Source organism: Euwallacea similis, chromosome 8 (genome assembly GCF_039881205.1).
Source record: "Euwallacea similis isolate ESF13 chromosome 8, ESF131.1, whole genome shotgun sequence".
NCBI classification, from domain to species: domain Eukaryota; kingdom Metazoa; phylum Arthropoda; class Insecta; order Coleoptera; family Curculionidae; genus Euwallacea; species Euwallacea similis.
The window spans coordinates 467,818-486,313 of record NC_089616.1 but is presented as its reverse complement, the minus strand read 5'-3'; the positions used below and the strand labels follow the sequence as shown (position 1 = coordinate 486,313).

Below are 18,496 nucleotides of genomic sequence, written 5' to 3'. Positions count from 1 at the left end.
CCGGTCAAGTAAGACCAAATCCAGTCCTTTGTTGTGACCTTGTGACAGTGTTGTCGTGCGTATAGAGACTAGTCGACATTCAGTATATTGTCTTATTCGCACGAAAGATTTGGTGACCTCCAGAATGTTCTAGAACCTTCAAAGGGAAGCCCTCACTAGAGTCACCAAAATTTTCTGTGTATAATAACGTAGTGCGTTGTTCATGTGCAGCTATGGTCAGCTCGTTTATATGTTATGTCTAGACGTTGTAAATGTTTAATTAGGACCGATCAGTGTGTAATGTTTTTGTTACTCTTATTAAATCGCTACTTCTTAGAGTCTAGACAAGGAGGATGTTACTTCCCCAATGTCGCGTTTAAGATCAAAGTTATTCAAGAGACAGAAACGTTCCCCGAAGGGTAAAAAATACGCAAGCACTACAAAGTCTTGAATTAAACCTAGATTTAGGAGACAAGAGAGTGGCTTTGGCCCGGATTCTGTGGGTAATCACAAACGTCGATAACCGCTTTTAATACTAGATGAAAGCTTTTTGTTAGGCCTTTGTTTGAGCCGGGCATGGGAAAGGAAAAATTTCCTTCGAGGATCGAGTGAAAGAGAGAGTTACTGTCACTAATGCAAATTTGATCACTAAATTGATTTTCCCATATTCAAATTTTAGTAGGGAGGGCGTACGTTCGAAAGACAAATTTTGCCTTCAAACTTTTTTGTAGATTAGTTGGGGGATCCTGGGGTTCCGTGTCGATAAAGACTATTTAAATATTTACCCATCAATGATTAAATTTTCCATGGTAAGTAGAGGTCTATGTGATTGTGAGACTGCCAGAGTGTTACAACGCTACTACCAAGCACTGTCAGGTATTCCCTTCCCTTATCTCTTCCACCCTTTAGGAACATAAAGAATCCACTTGACTAGAACAATCAGTGTCTTATCTTATACGCTAAGCTGCACTTCAGGAAATTACACAAGATTAGTACTTTTAATTTCCATGGAAAACACCCTTTTAATTATTAATATAGATGTTTAAAGATCAAATCCTAAACCTTATTCGTATCCGGGCATAATATACGGAACCTCCATCAGGACGGACTCTACGATACTATACGATTTAGCTCTGATTTTGATCCAATTATATCGGAGGCTCCCCCTGTGCATTAGACCTTTCCCTTATCCCTTGAACAGCCAAAACTCCCCCATATTAAGACCTATCCCTTTATGAAAACATATATTGCTAGCTGCGTACCTTGATGTTGGATACATTTTAGGAGATATATGAACCAGTTGACGTGTGCTTGTTTAGGTGCTAAACTTTTATGCTTCTTATCATTGCATTTGCTTCATACTAAGGGTCAAATCATTAATGTTTCGTTAACTTTAATGTTAAGTTAGTTTCCATAGAAACGTAAAATCTGACCAGTACATACAGGGTGTTAAGTAAGTATGTAAAGAAACTTTAAGGCGTAATTCTTTGAGGAATGTTATGATAAAAAGAGCATATTAACATAGGTCCGTAAGGGTTAAGTTCTTGAGAAACAGGATATTGAAAATAAAGTTTTAATTCTGTTTTTTGATCATATTTTTGGACAATAATACAATTTTGCATATCTGGAAAATTTATGATGAGAAACTCAAATGTCTACTCAGTTTTCTGTTTGCCGGTGAAGAGATGCCGATAGAAGGTGCGCATACTATGATATACCTGAATTTGAAATGCCGTAACTTTTTTATAGCTCACTGTCTACAATATTAGATTAAAAATGTATTCCCCATGTATTTTCATCTACAAACAGTAATCTGGTTACAAACTAGTGACTTCAAGCGACCCACAAAAAATAATCAAACGAATTCATTTCGAATAACCGCGGAGGCCATGCATGCGGTTTTGCTCTTCTGACTTCACCACCATTTTAGAAACTAACGCGTAACTAAACCAAAGTATGATGGTGCACCATCGCATATGAACCACACCTTTTGTCTGACCATTAAATCGACATCTAAATGGTCGTACTCCAACTTCCTTCGATGCAGATCACCATAAATCTTTCTAAAAGAATGCTAAATCTAATAAGATGGTTACCGATAACTACAATCTAAATGTTGAGAGAAAATCGTTCTTGATTATGATGTTCTATGAAAGGATGGAGATTTGTTGCAGCCCAAATACGGTTGTTGTGCTAAGTAAAGATAGCGTTATGAGAATATGAAGCTTCATCTGTGAAAAACTTGAAAATCCAGAGTTACTGCTAATTGAGGGCGTAGTCAAGTGCAAGAACTTACTCCGAGAGGAAAATTCCTAGATAAACAGGCTGCACACGTTGCATATGATAAGACAAAGTTGTTGAGCTTTTAAACTTTGTGAAACTGCCAGCTTCACAAAGTCTTGCGTGAATATTAATAAAACTTTGGACGTTTGGAGGCATTCGGTGGGGAAATAGTGCTTCATACATTCGTCTGGCAGTTTGAGCATTTCCGTGAGCCATTCCGTAGACAAAGCGCAGATCTGCCATTCCTGCACTGGTAAATTGGACCATTTTAAATACAACCCACAATTTATTACTCAACAACTCACATTAAAAATTGAAAAAAAATAGACATAAAATTCATCTTTTGGCAACCACTGTGAGGTTTTTGAAAATTTACTATGAATAAATTTTATTATTTTATTGCGAGGAGCACATGAGCTTTGTTTTTAAATTTTGCTCTACATGCATTATTTTCTTGGTCATTACCGCTTAAAAAATGAAAAATACAGAGTGTATTTTGTTGTTTTGATAGTAGTAGTTCAAATTTCAAACACGTTTTTTTCCCGGTTGGTTTTTAGCGGAAAACACTAAGAGTGCTGTTTATCGACAACAAAAAATTGAGTAAATATTTGAGTTTCCTATCACCAAGTTTCCCGGTAGGCAAAATTTTATCAGAATTCCGCATTATTGCCCAAAAATATGGTTAAAAAACGAAATTAAAGTTTTAATTTGAATACTCGATATTTCGAGAACTTAACCTTTGCGGATCCATGTTAATATGACCATTTTATCTCGAAAATTTTCAAAGCTACACCCCTTAAAGTACTTAATTGACACCCTATATAGGATCTATTTCATATGTTTCTATGAAAATTGCTCGGCAGTTAAAATTGACAGAGCATTAGTAATTTATCCCCAATACGTATAAATATTGCATTAGGATTGATGATAAACCTACACGAAGTTTTATTTAAAATCTAGAAAATTTTTAGAGATGTATGTAGGTTTATGGATTGTATTAATAAACTGTTTCGTGAAAACAGGCCCAGTCCGAGTCCGAAAGTACACTTAAATCTAGGGACTTCCATTCAAAAGTGGAGTTTTCGGTTAAACTCTGCTATATCTGGAAACATTCATCATAAATGCAAAATCCAAAAACATTTTAAAAGGACGTATTATTTGACTCATTAGTTTAGCAAAATAAAAAAATATAACAATAATGGAGGGTGATTGCTTAAAACATTTAGTTCTAGGCCGCTGAATAGCAAAAATGAAATTATGAGCTTGGTCTGGATAAACTCACCAATATATAAAAATCGATAGAGATAAATACATGACTACATACTAGTAAACACTTTCCCTCTAGGCGCTGGAATCCAAATTGTTTTAAAAACACACGAGAGAAGTTGAATTTCAAGACGATGAATAGCAAAATCCAAGTTTTGAGCTTGGTGTGAATAAACTCGGCAATATCTGAGAGACCGATAGAGATATCAATCTCTATCGGTCTTTATAGCTAGGGGCTATGTGATGGTAAGCTCTATTTGTATAAATACCACCAAAACTATCTCTCTATAGATTTACTGCGTGTAATAGAATAGAATAGACAGCATACAAAAGTAGACACCTAAACAAGATCCACAAAAGTGTAATTCTTTGTTAAATGATGCTGCACCGACCTTAGATGAATGTAACATTCACTGTATCAAAAACGATCAAATCATCTGATCTACCCGAATTCTAATCACGTTTTCTTCTCTTCTATTCAGATCGCAAACTCTTTGTGGGAATGCTAAGCAAGCAACAGACAGAAGAGGATGTCAGACAATTATTCGCACCGTTTGGTACAATCGAGGAATGCACTATTTTAAAGGGACCCGACGGAGCCAGTAAAGGTAAGGCTAGAATGACCCCTCTTTTGTCCACACTAATCAGGTTTGACCAGAGAAAGGGCCGAATTTCGCAACAACCAAATCCAGTTTTTCCTCCGGGCTTTATTTCCCTTTCGTTTGTAAACATAGAGAGCGATGTTATAGGAACGAAAGTATACATGGATCTCTATAGTGTTTAGATTGTAAGGAGATCCGATGTTTCATTAAGTATATTTTGTTCCTCTCGTTTTAATTGGCATTAACTAAGTTATATCGTGAATTGGAGAATTCAAAAATTTTGCCTCTGTATTGTTAAAAGGCCAGAAGATCAAAACAATAGAAACTTTCCGTTAATTTTCCTCGCTTTATGGCTCTCATCTGCGTAAGTTTTGCGAAAGCAATTTCCCATGAAAACTTTTTTTGAAGCGATTTCCCCTTGGATAAAACTGGACTTGGACTATAGCGATATTTTAAACGTCAGACAAAGAAATAAATAGAACAGCCAAGGGACAAGTAATATATTTTTCTAGAGTCCGGATTAAAGTGGTTTGCAATCATAATCTAGAGGGATTAGGGTCTCGTGTTGTGGCTAACTTTTGAAGGTACCTGGAAGTTGATTCTCTAGGGCTGCCTGGATAAATCGCGTCAGATGTATTAGAAAAGAAGTTTGTTTAGTTTTTTAGACTGGTGAAACTAACTGCAGAAAAAGCTATATGAGTTTGTCTTGAAATTTATGAACTTGCATGATTGTTTTTGAACTTCATAATTAAAACATCGCAAAGTCTCTTTGTTAACTCCTTAATATTTAAGAATATTCCTTTCTCTCTTTAGTCTCTATTTTCTCAAACCATCCTTGAATTTGAGGCTTCCAGGTTAACTCACCTTTATTTCATTAAAAAATCTCCACGTTTAATTAGTAGGCGTGTTTAGTTTGCTTCTTCTCGATCACTTGATATTGCTCGTTTTCGAATTTGGGCCTTTCAAGATAGCTCAGCCCTTCACCTCATCAAAAAGCACATTTCTAATTCTTAATGTATAGGTCTCCTCTCTAGGTGAACTTTTATTGCTCTCTCAGTCTTTTCGACTTAATTCGGTAGAATTACCTGGATAGGTACTACTATTACCATCATATAAATATTACCATTTTGTATTTTAACATTTAATAACAGGAAGAATTTGAAATTTTGATTCCAGAAATTTATTTTCATTGAGAAGCAGCAAATGCGAATGTTCATAATTAACTTCCACAAAAAAATCAAAATTATCTACTGTTTTCGTCCGAGTGGTTCTCAGGATGTGTGCAGCAGAATTTCCACATATTTTGGGGAAAATATTAATTAAAGCTTGACTCTGTTAGAGATTCACCCAGGCTTTATCTTTTGCAGACTACGATCCACAAAGGTAGATTATACAAAGAAAACACATTTTAGCGTAGCCAATTACATTTTTCCTTGGGCTTTATTTTGTTTTCGTCTGCAAATACATACACGTGGTCTGGTACAAAAGAGTCCGGCCGCCCTCAGCCGTTTTCGTGGGGAAATAATGGAATAGTTGAATGTTTTTCATAAAAATTCGCCAGATTTGTTCGTTTTAATTGCTGAACGCTTATTAATTGAAACATTTTATTTTAATTTCTTTTGTCTGCTTTAATTGTCACAAAATAGCGCTGGTTCATTATAGGCTGAGACATCGAGGTGGTACAGACGAAGGACACGAAATCGTTTTGTGCGCCAGCAAACGTGCCTGAAAAGTAATAAAATGAAAATCGTATCAAAGGAGATATTAAATTGACAAATGAGTTAATAAAAAATGAGGGTCCCAAGTAGAGCGTAAAGGTGTATTCAGAGACACTTATTAAGATTACACGGAGGGACTTTTTCTTGATATAAAGCTCAAACTTCGCCTCGATATCATAAAATTGACAATAACTTCCATAAAGTTTTAATTAGAATCTCTCGTTGCCGTTTTTAATTACTTTTCTGCTGCCGTCGGAGACGAGTTTTTTTCCGAGAAACTTTTGAATACCGACAAGCTAATAGCAGCTATGTCGTAAATAAGTTTATGGCAGTTTATTGATACAAGGAAACTTTGTTGTAGTCCATTAGAAGTAAATGTCATTAAAGTTAAAATCCTGATGGTTCATATTTTATAAAAGCATCAATAAAAAAATCTCTAATTGATAGAGTATACCATTCGCCAGCTTGCAAGACCTTCCATAAGCAGGTCAGGTCAGGGCAGTTCCGATTCTCTTTCATGTTACGACAAATAGAGAATGCCCGCGATTTGGATGCTACTAATATTTATTGTGCGATAATATAGGTTTGGCAACTTGTGCAGTCAATAGTTAATTAACTACCTGAGTATGAAGAGAAGTGTGATTAAAAAGAAATTAAGCTGGCTAATACGTAAATTGAAAAGTTCATAAAATACGGATTTCCATGACAGACATTTAAATAAGTTAACTGTTTATTTGGAGTAGAAGCTATAAAAGGCTCTTTAAATTTTCGCCGAGGCGGGTCCGAGTTAAAAATTTAATTAGCTTTTCATTAATTGCCTTAGCGAATTTCGCGAAAGGTCTGAAGCTCTGTAATTGGCTTTGGATTTTCATTAAACTCCGCTACTAATTTCGACATTCACCTGATATTTTGCGATGCAGTATTTTCCCTGACGAGCCCTGATTATGCCCTTTGGACAATTTATTTGAATACTTAAAGAGAAGGAATAAGAAAGCGAGAAAATGAAAGGGACTTTTTGGAGGTGCCCGTGGGCCATGTCTCAATGCTTGAAATTTTACGAAACAGCCAATTCTCGCTTTTTGTCTGCGATACAAGATTTCCTTGCACTTAAGATTTCTCCAAATGAAATAACGTGAAACGTTGGTTTTGATATTGCTCTAAAAGCATGCCTATTTTCCGGCATTAAGTATGCACTTTTACTTTTGCAAAGGAAAAACCTCTCGGAGCTTATCTCAAAGAAAACGCCCTTTTCGCGAACTTAATAGCCAGTGAAGTTGTTTTTCCGGTAAATAACGTCACAAAGGGAAACTTCACGCCTGCTGTTTTTGCCTTTCGCAGGAATGAACTACCGCAGCTCGTCAGTCACAGATTTGCCTTTCAGCAGGAGCGTTTTTTATGTTTTCCATTTAACCGGGACGCCATTTCTCTAAGCTGGAAGTAAGAAATTAGCCTCGCAGGGCTTTCACGGAACCCTATTTCTTTATTAAATAAATTTGATTATTCACTTGCCTAGAATGGAAAGCCTTACAGTTACTGTATCGTGCCGTATCACTCAGACAAAGGCGCTGCTCGGAATGCAAATCGACATCATTTTTATTCCGATATCTCCCGAGAAGTACTAGACAGATTTCAGGCATCCCAAATTAAGTGAATTCATAAAGTTCCTAATAAAAGAAATGTGAAAATCCACTCCGTCTGTCGTTCAAAATTTGTTTTCCATTACAGGAGAAATGAGCATATTCTCCTCGCAATTCCTCGGAGAAAATTCGAATGCAAAGCTACTCTATTTCTGTCAAGATTAATTCAGATCTACAGGAATTTTTCGGGTCGTCGAGATAAAGCACGAACATAATTGCATGCCGCTACCACTTTGAAAACTCATTTTTGTCACAAATATAAATAACTATTTATTGCGTTTCCTTGCCGAGCAGAAAAGAAATATTCAGATTATCTCGTGAAAAATTACTTACCTGTTGCGCAATTTTATGTTCTCCTCTTTTCCCCCTTTTTTCGATAGAAATATTTTAATACAATTACTCCCGCGTGGGGTTTCCTACTGCATGTTCGTAAATAACATGAGGTTGGTCACCGCTAAATCAAAATATGTATTCTCAAAAATATCGATATGAATAACAGGCAATTCCTTCCACTGCTTTGAAACGGAAAAGGGAGGGAATACATAACCGAAAAAACCTATGCGCCGTGATAAATGACATATACGTTTAGATTCTGCTGAAGTTAAACTTTTTATCCACAGACAACACATGAGCTAAATCCACATATATCACCCTGATTCATGAGTTTAGGTTCAAGCTTCAACGATTCATCGCAAGGTATCCGGCAGTTCTGATACAGATAAGTGGTGTTTTCATGTACCTACACCCGATTATACATGACGACCCTAAAATCTAGTAGATCATGGCAAAGTAGTCGGACTCTCTTTCACACGTGGGAACACGACTTAATTTACAGTTCCACATCAATTGAACCTATTCCCACGTGGCTTACAACTGTTCTCTTCGAAATCCCAGGTCTGACCAGCCATATTAGTCTCCAGTTTCGGTTTGGGGCACCTACGAAGTCTGTTGTAAGGGATACATAAAAGGAAGGGGAAGATGATACCCTGAAAGGAACGTCCAATTCCCATTCAGTGAATTTGGCTTTAAGACAAGATTATAGCCAAAAAATTTTTTTCCCACCAACAACCGTCGGTTTCATATTGTGTTTTATTGAGTCGCTCATATCCGGATAAAAACTCGATAGAAGCATCAGCAGTGAAAATCAAAATATAAAACTTAAACTTTCTCTCGAGTACGGCTCCGGGCTCATTCACCGTTGGATACAGCTAAGCAGTATTCCCAAGTGCCTCTCAACCATTCGCTTCGAGATGATTTTAGATCCCAGATTTCAGACCTTTTGGTATGGATAGTCTTATTTTCACATACGAATCTATCCTTCAACTCACGACTGTAGATACAAACTATTCAAGTTAATATTAGGAAAGCCTAATACGTAAAAACACGTATTATCGGGCTGATCAACATTCTCTTTCATGTCTACTTAAACGCTGTTGAAATTTTATAAAAATTCTATCAACACTTCCCTGAAAATACTAAATTTGTGAATGCTACTAGTTAAAGAGAGAGAATCGTCTACCGGCTAAAACCCCAAAATTAAGTCGTGTTCCCACGTGTTTACCGTCTATTATCGATAGATACCAGAGTCCGACAAACCTCTTTTTCATCGAGCAAGTAAAATTTGTGAAGATGGGACTTAAAAGGGAAAGAACAGAAATGAAACACTGAAAGGGACTTTTAATGACGATGAACTTCTTGAATTGTACGCAATCACGTCTTTAATGGTAGATACATCTAAATTCATTGAATTTGGCTTTTATGACAAAAGTTTAACCAAAGATGTTTTGTTCCTCAAAGGTATTACAAAGCACTAAATACTCTACTAGGATACCATTTTTCACCTCAGTGATAAGAACAAGTCGTACTCCCATGTACCTCCCTATCCCTTCACCCATTACTGCAGAATTCAATTTTTCATATTCTTACCGGATTAATAAATTAAAGTGGTTTGATTATTAACTTGGTTGAATCGACTCAAAAAAGTAACATTCCTTTTTAATCCTCTAGTAAACTCCCTTATTTTATTTATATCTGGGCTCACTTCACTTTAGCTTACAGAAACGACTATTTTAAAAATTGTTGTGACGATCAAACGACATGTTGACATCCGATATTGCACAAAAAAGTATCAAAATAAATAAAAAATAGTATCTACTTACTGTTTTTTAATAAAAATGCTCAGTTTAATTTATTAGAATGCGCCTAATTAAAGTAACAAAATCCTTGGGTTTTATTGCTGCCTGTGGAATGTGTTTGAGGAATTTTCATCAATAAAAGTTATGACTGAAGGAATGCGAGCCATTTTTCATTTATAAAGACGGAGAATGAAATAAAAATGCAGAAAGGAGAAGTTTGTTTGGACGAGCCTTCTTAATTAAAACCCAATCTGAGAGCTTCTTAACGTTATTTTTTAATAAAATATTTCTCCTTTGATTATTGCCGCCGGATTTTTCACTTTATGAAACCCTAGTTCCTGTCTCAAAAAGAAAGTTATTAGGCAATAAAATTAAAAATTGAACTTACCGAAATGTGAATTCCTAAAAATGTCTTAACATTTTCTTCTCAAGAGATGAGTATTACATGTACGTACGTGTAATCCTCTTAAAATGGGCGTTAAATTTCCATGTTTTTTAACGAACATGGGGGAACCTAATATATTTGAACGACATTTAAATAAATAATTTTGGGTTTTGCCGGAGAGACTAGCACAGACCAAAAATTTAATATAACCAACCCTCGAAAACGCCTAATTTGCATTTTGGAATGCGCTAACAACATCGTGGCTTCAGGCGGGGTAGTCAGTCGCTTCTCTCTCAAACTGGGGGTGCCAAGAAAGGGGTTTCAAACCATTGGCGTCCATCGAAACCTATCCTAGAGCTTTAGCTATGTTTTATGAGCCTAAATTAACTGCAATCCCTTGAGGCTGGAACAATTTCAACCGTCAGAAATTGTTCGTTCATCGATGAAATGTTGAGTGGAATAAATGAAATAAATTGTTATATAAATACAGGTAAGACGCTGGTTTTTCGGCTTCAAATCATTCAAGCTATACGTGATTAAAATTACGCCCCTTGTATGTAGCAAGGGACAAAAATTAAAGAGCGACCCTTTAAATTACTCTTCGAAGAAACACCCTAAATTGCCTCGAAGCTGTCGATAATCCCGCCATCTATATCAAAGAAAATTAATTAATTATTATTTTTCTCAATCTTTAACTCAATGCTCGACTCTTTAGCCCTAAGAATGCCATAATATTTTTAGGATCCGATATTAAAAAGAAAAGAGGATTTCATTTAATCTTTAGTGCGTCTCCGCTAATCCGATTAAACCGAAGTTATGGCTTATATTAGATTTTTTCACCGACCTAATATCGGAAATAGGGCACGGTTAATACTGGTTTTGTTGGTTTAAAGCTAATTTATGTGTTGGGTATAAAAGACCTCGGCGAATGGGTCTGAAAGTTAGTAGTTCGCCACATTCAGAAGTGTTGATTTTTTTATGGCGGAGCATCGCCGAAATGGGTTCAATCTCAAAAGTTAAAAGTTATTAATGTCTATCGATTTATGGGATTTCTCACATAGGGATGTGTGGCCTCTACTCCATACTTAGAATAAATGTTTTATAACAATTTTTCCGCTTAGCGCATTTCGAATTTATCGACAGGGCAGAGAAATCAATTTGAACGTACCTTTCTTGCAATTGAGAGTGAGGGAGCAACCCTCTAAATGCTAATCCGATGTCCTTTCTACTATGCCAACTCCATGAAGCAATATGGTATTTTTGATCTCTGGACAAGATTGTCCAGAAAATTACCAACAACAAAACACCCGCAAGTAAATGGTATTAGATCTGGATGAAAATATAAATGCCCTCTTATAGCAATTCTGCAAAGATTGAGGCGTGATAAGGCATTGTGTATCGCGGCACCACTAAAATAAGACTCATAAAATTCGTCTACCCTTTTCAATAACATCGTTTATAGGGGGGCTTCGACCGCTTTAATATGGTTTATCAATATTTCCGTGCGCATTTCAACTCCTGCAAGAAAGACACTTAAGTTATTGCTTGCTAATTGGTCGACTTCATCTTTCGGCTCTGATTTAACTAACGAAATATCCTACTTAATATTTTCTTGATAACTATAATGAGAACTTGCGGCAACCACACTAAATATTGTCTTTGCTTTGCCGCCCTTTTAATAAAGCTCTTTTAGGGACATGCCACATCTGGTATCAAGAGGCGAAGCAGTCTCGTAAAAAACGATATTGTTTTTAAAAATGCGAAGTCATTCCCCGTGGTTCACCTCTTAAGGAAGTGGAATATATAAAAAATAAATGAAAATACAAAAAATTATGCTGCTCCTAAAAAGAAAGGTCTAATATCCAGGTGACTGGTAAAGCCGTCTATCACCTGACAAATAAAAACAAAACATTTATGACACCTCAAGCATCAGAAGATGGAAACCGTAATTCCTTTCAGGCTTTGGGGTATTTTATTTTTCGCAGCAAAATTGCCGTTTCATACGAAATTATAAAGAGGGAATTTCGTATTGGTGGGAAGAGATGACTGAGGATCTGGCAAATTAAAGTTGAAAACTGTTTTTGCTTTCAGGTCTGAGATTTTTCAGTGGTAAATTTCTTGTTTTTGTTTCAGGTTGTGCTTTTGTGAAATACAGTTCGCATCAAGAAGCACAAGCAGCAATCAATAGTTTGCATGGTAGTCAGACTATGCCGGTAAGTCCATTTTCCGTTTTATGCATCATATTACGCTTTGCTAATAATTTGTACATGGAAGAGGACATTTGCGGAAATTTGGAAAAAATGTGAATTATTCATGTGCAAATACATAAATCAAAGCTACATTTAATTAAATATTTGTACTTTGTGGAAAACAATTCGGGAATGAAATGTCGAGACGCAAAAAGTATTTACACATGTTGGATTTTAGGCCGCGTTACTTCGCAAGTTTCATATTGCACCCAAAAACAATTTGTTCCATTAGTCCAAGACATCAATACCTACAACATATACCTTCTTGTTGTGTTACAAAAAACTTTAAAATAAAATTTTTTGGTTCGTGTAAGTTTTCCAAACCGTTCTCCTCAATTGCTGATAAGGTTGTTTCGATTGAGATATTCAGAATGGCAATAGTTCCTTGCACAACAAAAGGAGGAAAGTGCTGCTTTTGCTCCCGCGAATAATTGAGGCCGAACGTAAACCGGTTCCTTCGAAGGTGTGCATCTAATTTTTGCTACAACCAACATTCTGTTTTCTAAAAGGGAATACTATTAGAATAAATGGAACACAGCCAGGAATGTCAAAGGCCAGCCGGAGTAAAACTTTCCTTCCTTCACTTTCGACAAAGCGAGGTTCTTAATGCTTAGAGTTATGTCACAATAGCAAAGAAAACTAAAATATAAATATACGTAATTATTTTTAGTCACAATTTATCAAACGGGAACTACTGTCCCTTGAAACTTTTTGGAAATATACGAAGCTTTGAATAAAGGTATTAATTATTTCAAAATATCGATTCAAGTTCTGTCCCGTATTCAGTTTTAATACAGAAAGTACATGTACTCGGGAACTAGTTCTGCTACGATATTCTGATCTGATTGGCTCCATTCGGTAAAGGTAACAGTTGAGCAAAAATGTATTTGAAGAGTTGCACAACTGAAATTGAAGTTACCTATATCGATCGCACATCAAAGAATATTTGCAAATGTGGAAAACACATTTGTGGCAGTAAAATTGTGTATTGGAAAAAATCAGTGCAATCGAATGGATACATGCATATAAGCACAAATTTATAAATATGTCTTTGGTGAGCGGCCGGGCTTAGGGGTTAGAGGTGACGACATAAATAACCTCATTCAAGGGAATCAACAGTTGAACAACTCTTGGGTTTTTGCTCACAACGTGGCACGTTTTTTGCTTACAAATTTGCTACAGAATAGTCGCCCAATAATTATTACATTCTGCTTACAACCAATTCGAAAGGAAAATTGCATTTTTTATGAAGGTCGTATAAAGAGGAATTTTCTACTCTTTAGTGCTCAGTGTCAGTGTATTCTTTCCGTAAATTTCCGTTTTCAGACAGCTATTAAAAATTGCTATTGCATAGGCGTACCAATCTCTTATTTACAGACACGACTGAATGACACTGAATTAATTTCTATTTAAATATCACTTGCATTTAGTTTTGAAAATTTGTATTTATTTATCGAGTTTAAAGATAAAATTGGATTTTTGTTTGTCCACGCCCATGCAGAGATTACTTAATTTAAATATCGAAGCCCTAAATCGAATGCCATCACTATTGGCTAGCTGGAGAGCTATTGAAACCGTGTCCGGGGCAAATTTTATAGTCCCAATAAAATTTACTGTCCCGAGTCGAATTGTTCTTGTAGTACACTGTACCCTATTTAAAAGTCCACTTTACATTTGTATTTCATTGGCCGACCGACTAGCCCGGCTTTTGGTGGTAAAGCGAAGCATTTTTATCGAAATAGGGATCGAAATATCCACTCGTGTAATTCGAATCGCCAAACAATAATATCCATTAAACGCATAACAAACTGCAAGAAAGTTGGTTGTGCAACTAAATACATCTGGCAAACTAATCTCTTTGGCCTAAAATCGAGCTAATGGCCACGCTCGCTTTGCCCGGACAAAACATGCAGCTTTGTCCTGGTAATGTCACGTTCTTCACTGAAGTATTGCAATAAAATGGCTTCAGGCATTCAAAAGAGAATTAGGAGGTTAAACCAAACGAAACTATTTCGGGATGCCCTTTAATATGCTTTTAGTTCGATAGGTCAGGCGAATGTTCAATAAACGGGATGACGTGCAATTCCCGGCCGTCATGTTCCGAAACTCTTCTAATCTAAATCAGTCCCAAGTGCGGGACACACACACAATCATCCATTATACGTTTCTCAAAACGACGGCGATGTCAAGCGGCGCAACAACCGAGAATTTCTGCTCGTGACACCTCCACACTTCACTCTAATGCACGTGATAAACCATATTCCTATGACGTCGTTGCGGTTAGATGTAATGAAGCAATTTCCAGCACCTTGGTGTAATAATTGTCTTTTGTTTTGCTGCTGACGTTAAGGCGAAGTAGTTTCGGGTTTGAATGAGCTTGATTGCTCGGTATACCCGAAATTTGCCTTATACCTCTGGTCTCGGAGTTCTTCACATTTTCAATGAGCTCTGAAGGTTTTGAGAACTGCCTCCGGCAAATTTGGAACAGAGCTATAATCCCTAGTTGTACCTTTTATTTCAATAATTTCAACTTCATTTAAACTTTCACTTCCATTAAAAACGAAATTAAGAACTAAATATGCGGGCTGGATTCGTTTATAGAACATTTTGAAGGCGTTTAATTCGTGCGAATCTCGTAGAAGCCAACTTATGGAAATTTATTCTCACCTGTATGTCCACCTCATTTCGTGAGGGTACGGTTGCTCGAGCTGACCTTCCAGTATCGCTTTTATATTTTTCAATATGCCCTGCCAGAAGAATATCCTCTTTCAGATTTTCAACACTGCACTCTTCGTGAAATAAAAGATGCCGTTCAACAAACGTTTTCAAGCACAAAGTGGGAAATTTACGTTTAAAAATCTCGGATGTTTAGGGGAAGCCTCGTCTTCCAGTGTACCAACATGCAAGCGTGTATTGCAACTGACCTCTTTGTTAACGCAATCGAAATCAAAGCTGTTCACCGGCTACAACCTGATATGATTTAATTTAAGTGTTCACTGTGGCGGATAGTTCATATAATGCCATATAACGGAGCGCGCACAGTATAATACAATAAATACAAATACACAACCAAAAAGTCGGTTGTGTGACAGTGATAAATCCGAAAGTTCAACAAATTTTCACGAATTATGCGGAACTTGGACAAAAGTTAAACATTTATTTCAAAATTAATTTTAATTTAGCGAAAGTTGGAAGTGTAACAGAACTTACAAATAAGTTAAGTTTTAACTGTGACACATTTAAATAACACTGTTGCAAAGAATCTTAGCGCATTTTTCGCAATGAAAATGGAGGTCTTTTGACGCCCCCTTATAAACATCTCCATGCAGATGACTCTATTTTCACATTAACAATAGCATTAAAACGTCTTTCTCACAATAACACATCTCTTATACTCATGCTAAATAAAATTAGTTTCCAACTTAGCCACAATATCCCCAGACTAAGCACGAAAGTGACTTGTCTGTCCCAACCAATATGAAAACTCTCAAATTGCTATCTCTGTCAAGTTAAATACCTTTCCCGGTAACAGCGAATATATTTTATAAGGGTCTGGCCCAGAGCTGGAGCTTTCAGGTGAGGTTGTATTGTGAAAATTACAAATCCCCAGGCAACTTTATAATTTGCCTAAAATATTACTGCAAACAACGCAACGTATACGTAATGGGGAAAAGTTGGGTGAAACGAAGTTAAACTTGTCTTGCAATTTACGATTTCGTGTATTTTCGAAGGTGCTTGCATCTAACAAAATAAAATCTTGGAAGCACTTAATTAGAATTAATGAATTTCCATTCGTAACCATCCTCATATATTGCGACGCAGTAAACAGTAATTTTTTCCAACTGAAATCACATTTCAATAAAAGTAAATTGCGAAATCGGAATTTAGATGTGAAACGAACGGTCGCCAGTCATAATTAAAGTGGTTTTTGCTATGTATTTGTATTCACTGACCAAAACCAATAGACCGAAAACATGAAATTAGTATTCAAAAGGGCTGTTGAAAATATGACCGAACTTTTGTGGCCGGCATAAAATATATGCGTGTTTCAACCTACTAAATTCGTACCATCGAATAACATTTAAAATTGTTGAAATTTTCTCATTTAAGCTGCAGTAAATATCAGCTTCCAGAATAGTTTCGCACGTATCCATAATAACAGCCAATTCAAAAATTCGGAAACTATTATGAAAGTAATAGCCTTTTCTCTCAAATCAGTAAAGCTTCCTTGACCACAAGTTAAAAATAAACTTTACTGTAAAGTAAAATAAAAATAGATATATTAGGGAGATCTTTGAAAGAGAAATAATTATCACATGAATGATGATGGGACATGCACTTGTCCTGAAATGATGTGATGCGAAACGAAAACACTGAATGTTACTACTGAATTTCAAATCCGAGGAGAACCTTTCATCAGATCCCTTTACGAAACTCCTCAGTTGTATATGAGATTTAGACTGACTGGATTGAACAAGATTTAGACTGCCACTGATATGCACATCAACCTGCAAATTCTTTTTTCCCGATATTACTTGCAAGGCCTCAACTGCAATTTTCATTGGAACATCATCATAAAACTAGAAAGTGGTAATTTCAATTTTTGCAACTGTCTTCCATATCTAATAAGACAATAGACATGTAACTACGATAGGGTTTCCAAAAGACAACAACAACTTTCTACTTTTCCATTTTCTTCTTGTGGCCGATCTTGGCGTGTGTCACAGTAACAGAATTCTAAGATGCAGCAAACCAGTTACTTGTCTTTCCTCAGCCAGTTTGCTGACTCCTTCCGGTAACCTTTGAGGTTCTTCTAAATCTGCTTCTTCAACTTCACCTTTGCGCCTTTGAAGTTCTCATTCTGGGTTTTGATCCAGAAATTTGAAGCTCTAGTTCTGAATCTTTTTCTTTTGACGCTCTAGATCTCTCCTGCCTGATTCTTCATTTTAAAGTAACCGTATTTTCTCCCGAATGTTTCCAACAAAAACACTTTTGCACACCTTTCAATTACGTGAACGAGATTTAGTTAGCGAAGAGTTTTTCGCTAGTGAAACAAGTCCATTGTGTTTAGAAGTATTGTTCTTTACGGATAAATTGAATTCTCATTTTGTACGCACTTTTCCTCAGTTTCTTCCCGATTCAGCACATTTTTTCTGATAATTAACCCTGAAATCCCACCACAACACAACATTAACCAATTCCAAACAACACCCGCATATATCATCATTTCCAAATCGGCCTTGCGAAATCCTAAAGGATAATCAAATTTTTGCGCAACCCTTCCTGGAAGGTCCCCCGAGCCTTTCCAGTGGGAATCTGGTCATATGGTTTTCGGTTCGGTGTATGAAGTATTATGCAAATCGAGTATATTCTATCATTATGACCGCTCGAGCATTTTGTTTGCTCTGCTTGTTTCCTTAACCTTAGAATTCTCCTTTGGTGCCAAATTTAAAATGCACCATGTTTTATTAGGGCTATTCGAACAGTTCGCCGAATAATTGCGAATGTGGGATTTGTCAGGGATAGGAATGTGTGAAAGCTGCATCTGGGTCAAGCTTACAGAGCGCGAAAAATTGCTGAAAATGGCAGTGTCGTACGATGCTAAAGCTGGCAACGTCGAGTTGTCGTCGGTAAGCTTAGGGGTGATTCAAATTTTCCTTGTTTTTCCAGCAGCAAAAAAGGTGTAAATTGAGGGATAATGTAGGCGGAACAGTCTGTCCTTTAAACACGTTTTTTCTACATAAGACCAAAATGTTACCGCCGAGCTTTCAGCTTCAGAAAAAGTCCACAAGTTAGGGTTTGTTTTACTTAATTTATGTATTTTTTCTATACGGAATTTCATACGTACATATGCAGAATAATTTCTCTGTGGTGAGGCGAATTGTCTCGGTACATGCCTTGCAGGGCTCAACTAAGACACCTGTCTTTATTTGTAATTATCAAGAAGGTCTCGAGGCACTATGTGCCTACCTAAAATTCAAAGGAGGAATTTCTTATAATACGAAAGACGTAATTAATTTCGGAGTTGATGAGTCTTTGTCACCTTGTTTAGAGTTATGCGAGCGTGTACTTAAACAGGAAACACTTATTCGCTATATTTAAGTCCTGGGAAGTTTAAGAAGACTGTTCCCGTTCCCATGGTGGCGACAAATGCTAGTTCGTTCCTACAATTCCCACCTCCAGAGTTATAAGCCCTCTTCAAAGAGTTTCCACCTTAAATGATGTCTCGAAAATAATTATTC

At 36.5% G+C, this 18,496-nt stretch overlaps 1 protein-coding gene across 19 annotated transcripts in view; it reads left to right on the top strand.

The window, feature by feature from the left end:
- Positions 1-18,496, top strand: part of bru3 (bruno 3) — a 318,409-nt gene that overhangs the window by 280,175 nt on the left and 19,738 nt on the right. For all 19 annotated transcript variants that reach the window (XM_066392862.1, XM_066392856.1, XM_066392861.1 and 16 more), the window contains 2 exons: positions 4,011-4,136; positions 12,139-12,218. In XM_066392862.1, the coding sequence (XP_066248959.1) occupies positions 4,011-4,136; positions 12,139-12,218 (206 nt within the window). The remainder of the gene's footprint in view (positions 1-4,010; positions 4,137-12,138; positions 12,219-18,496) is intronic.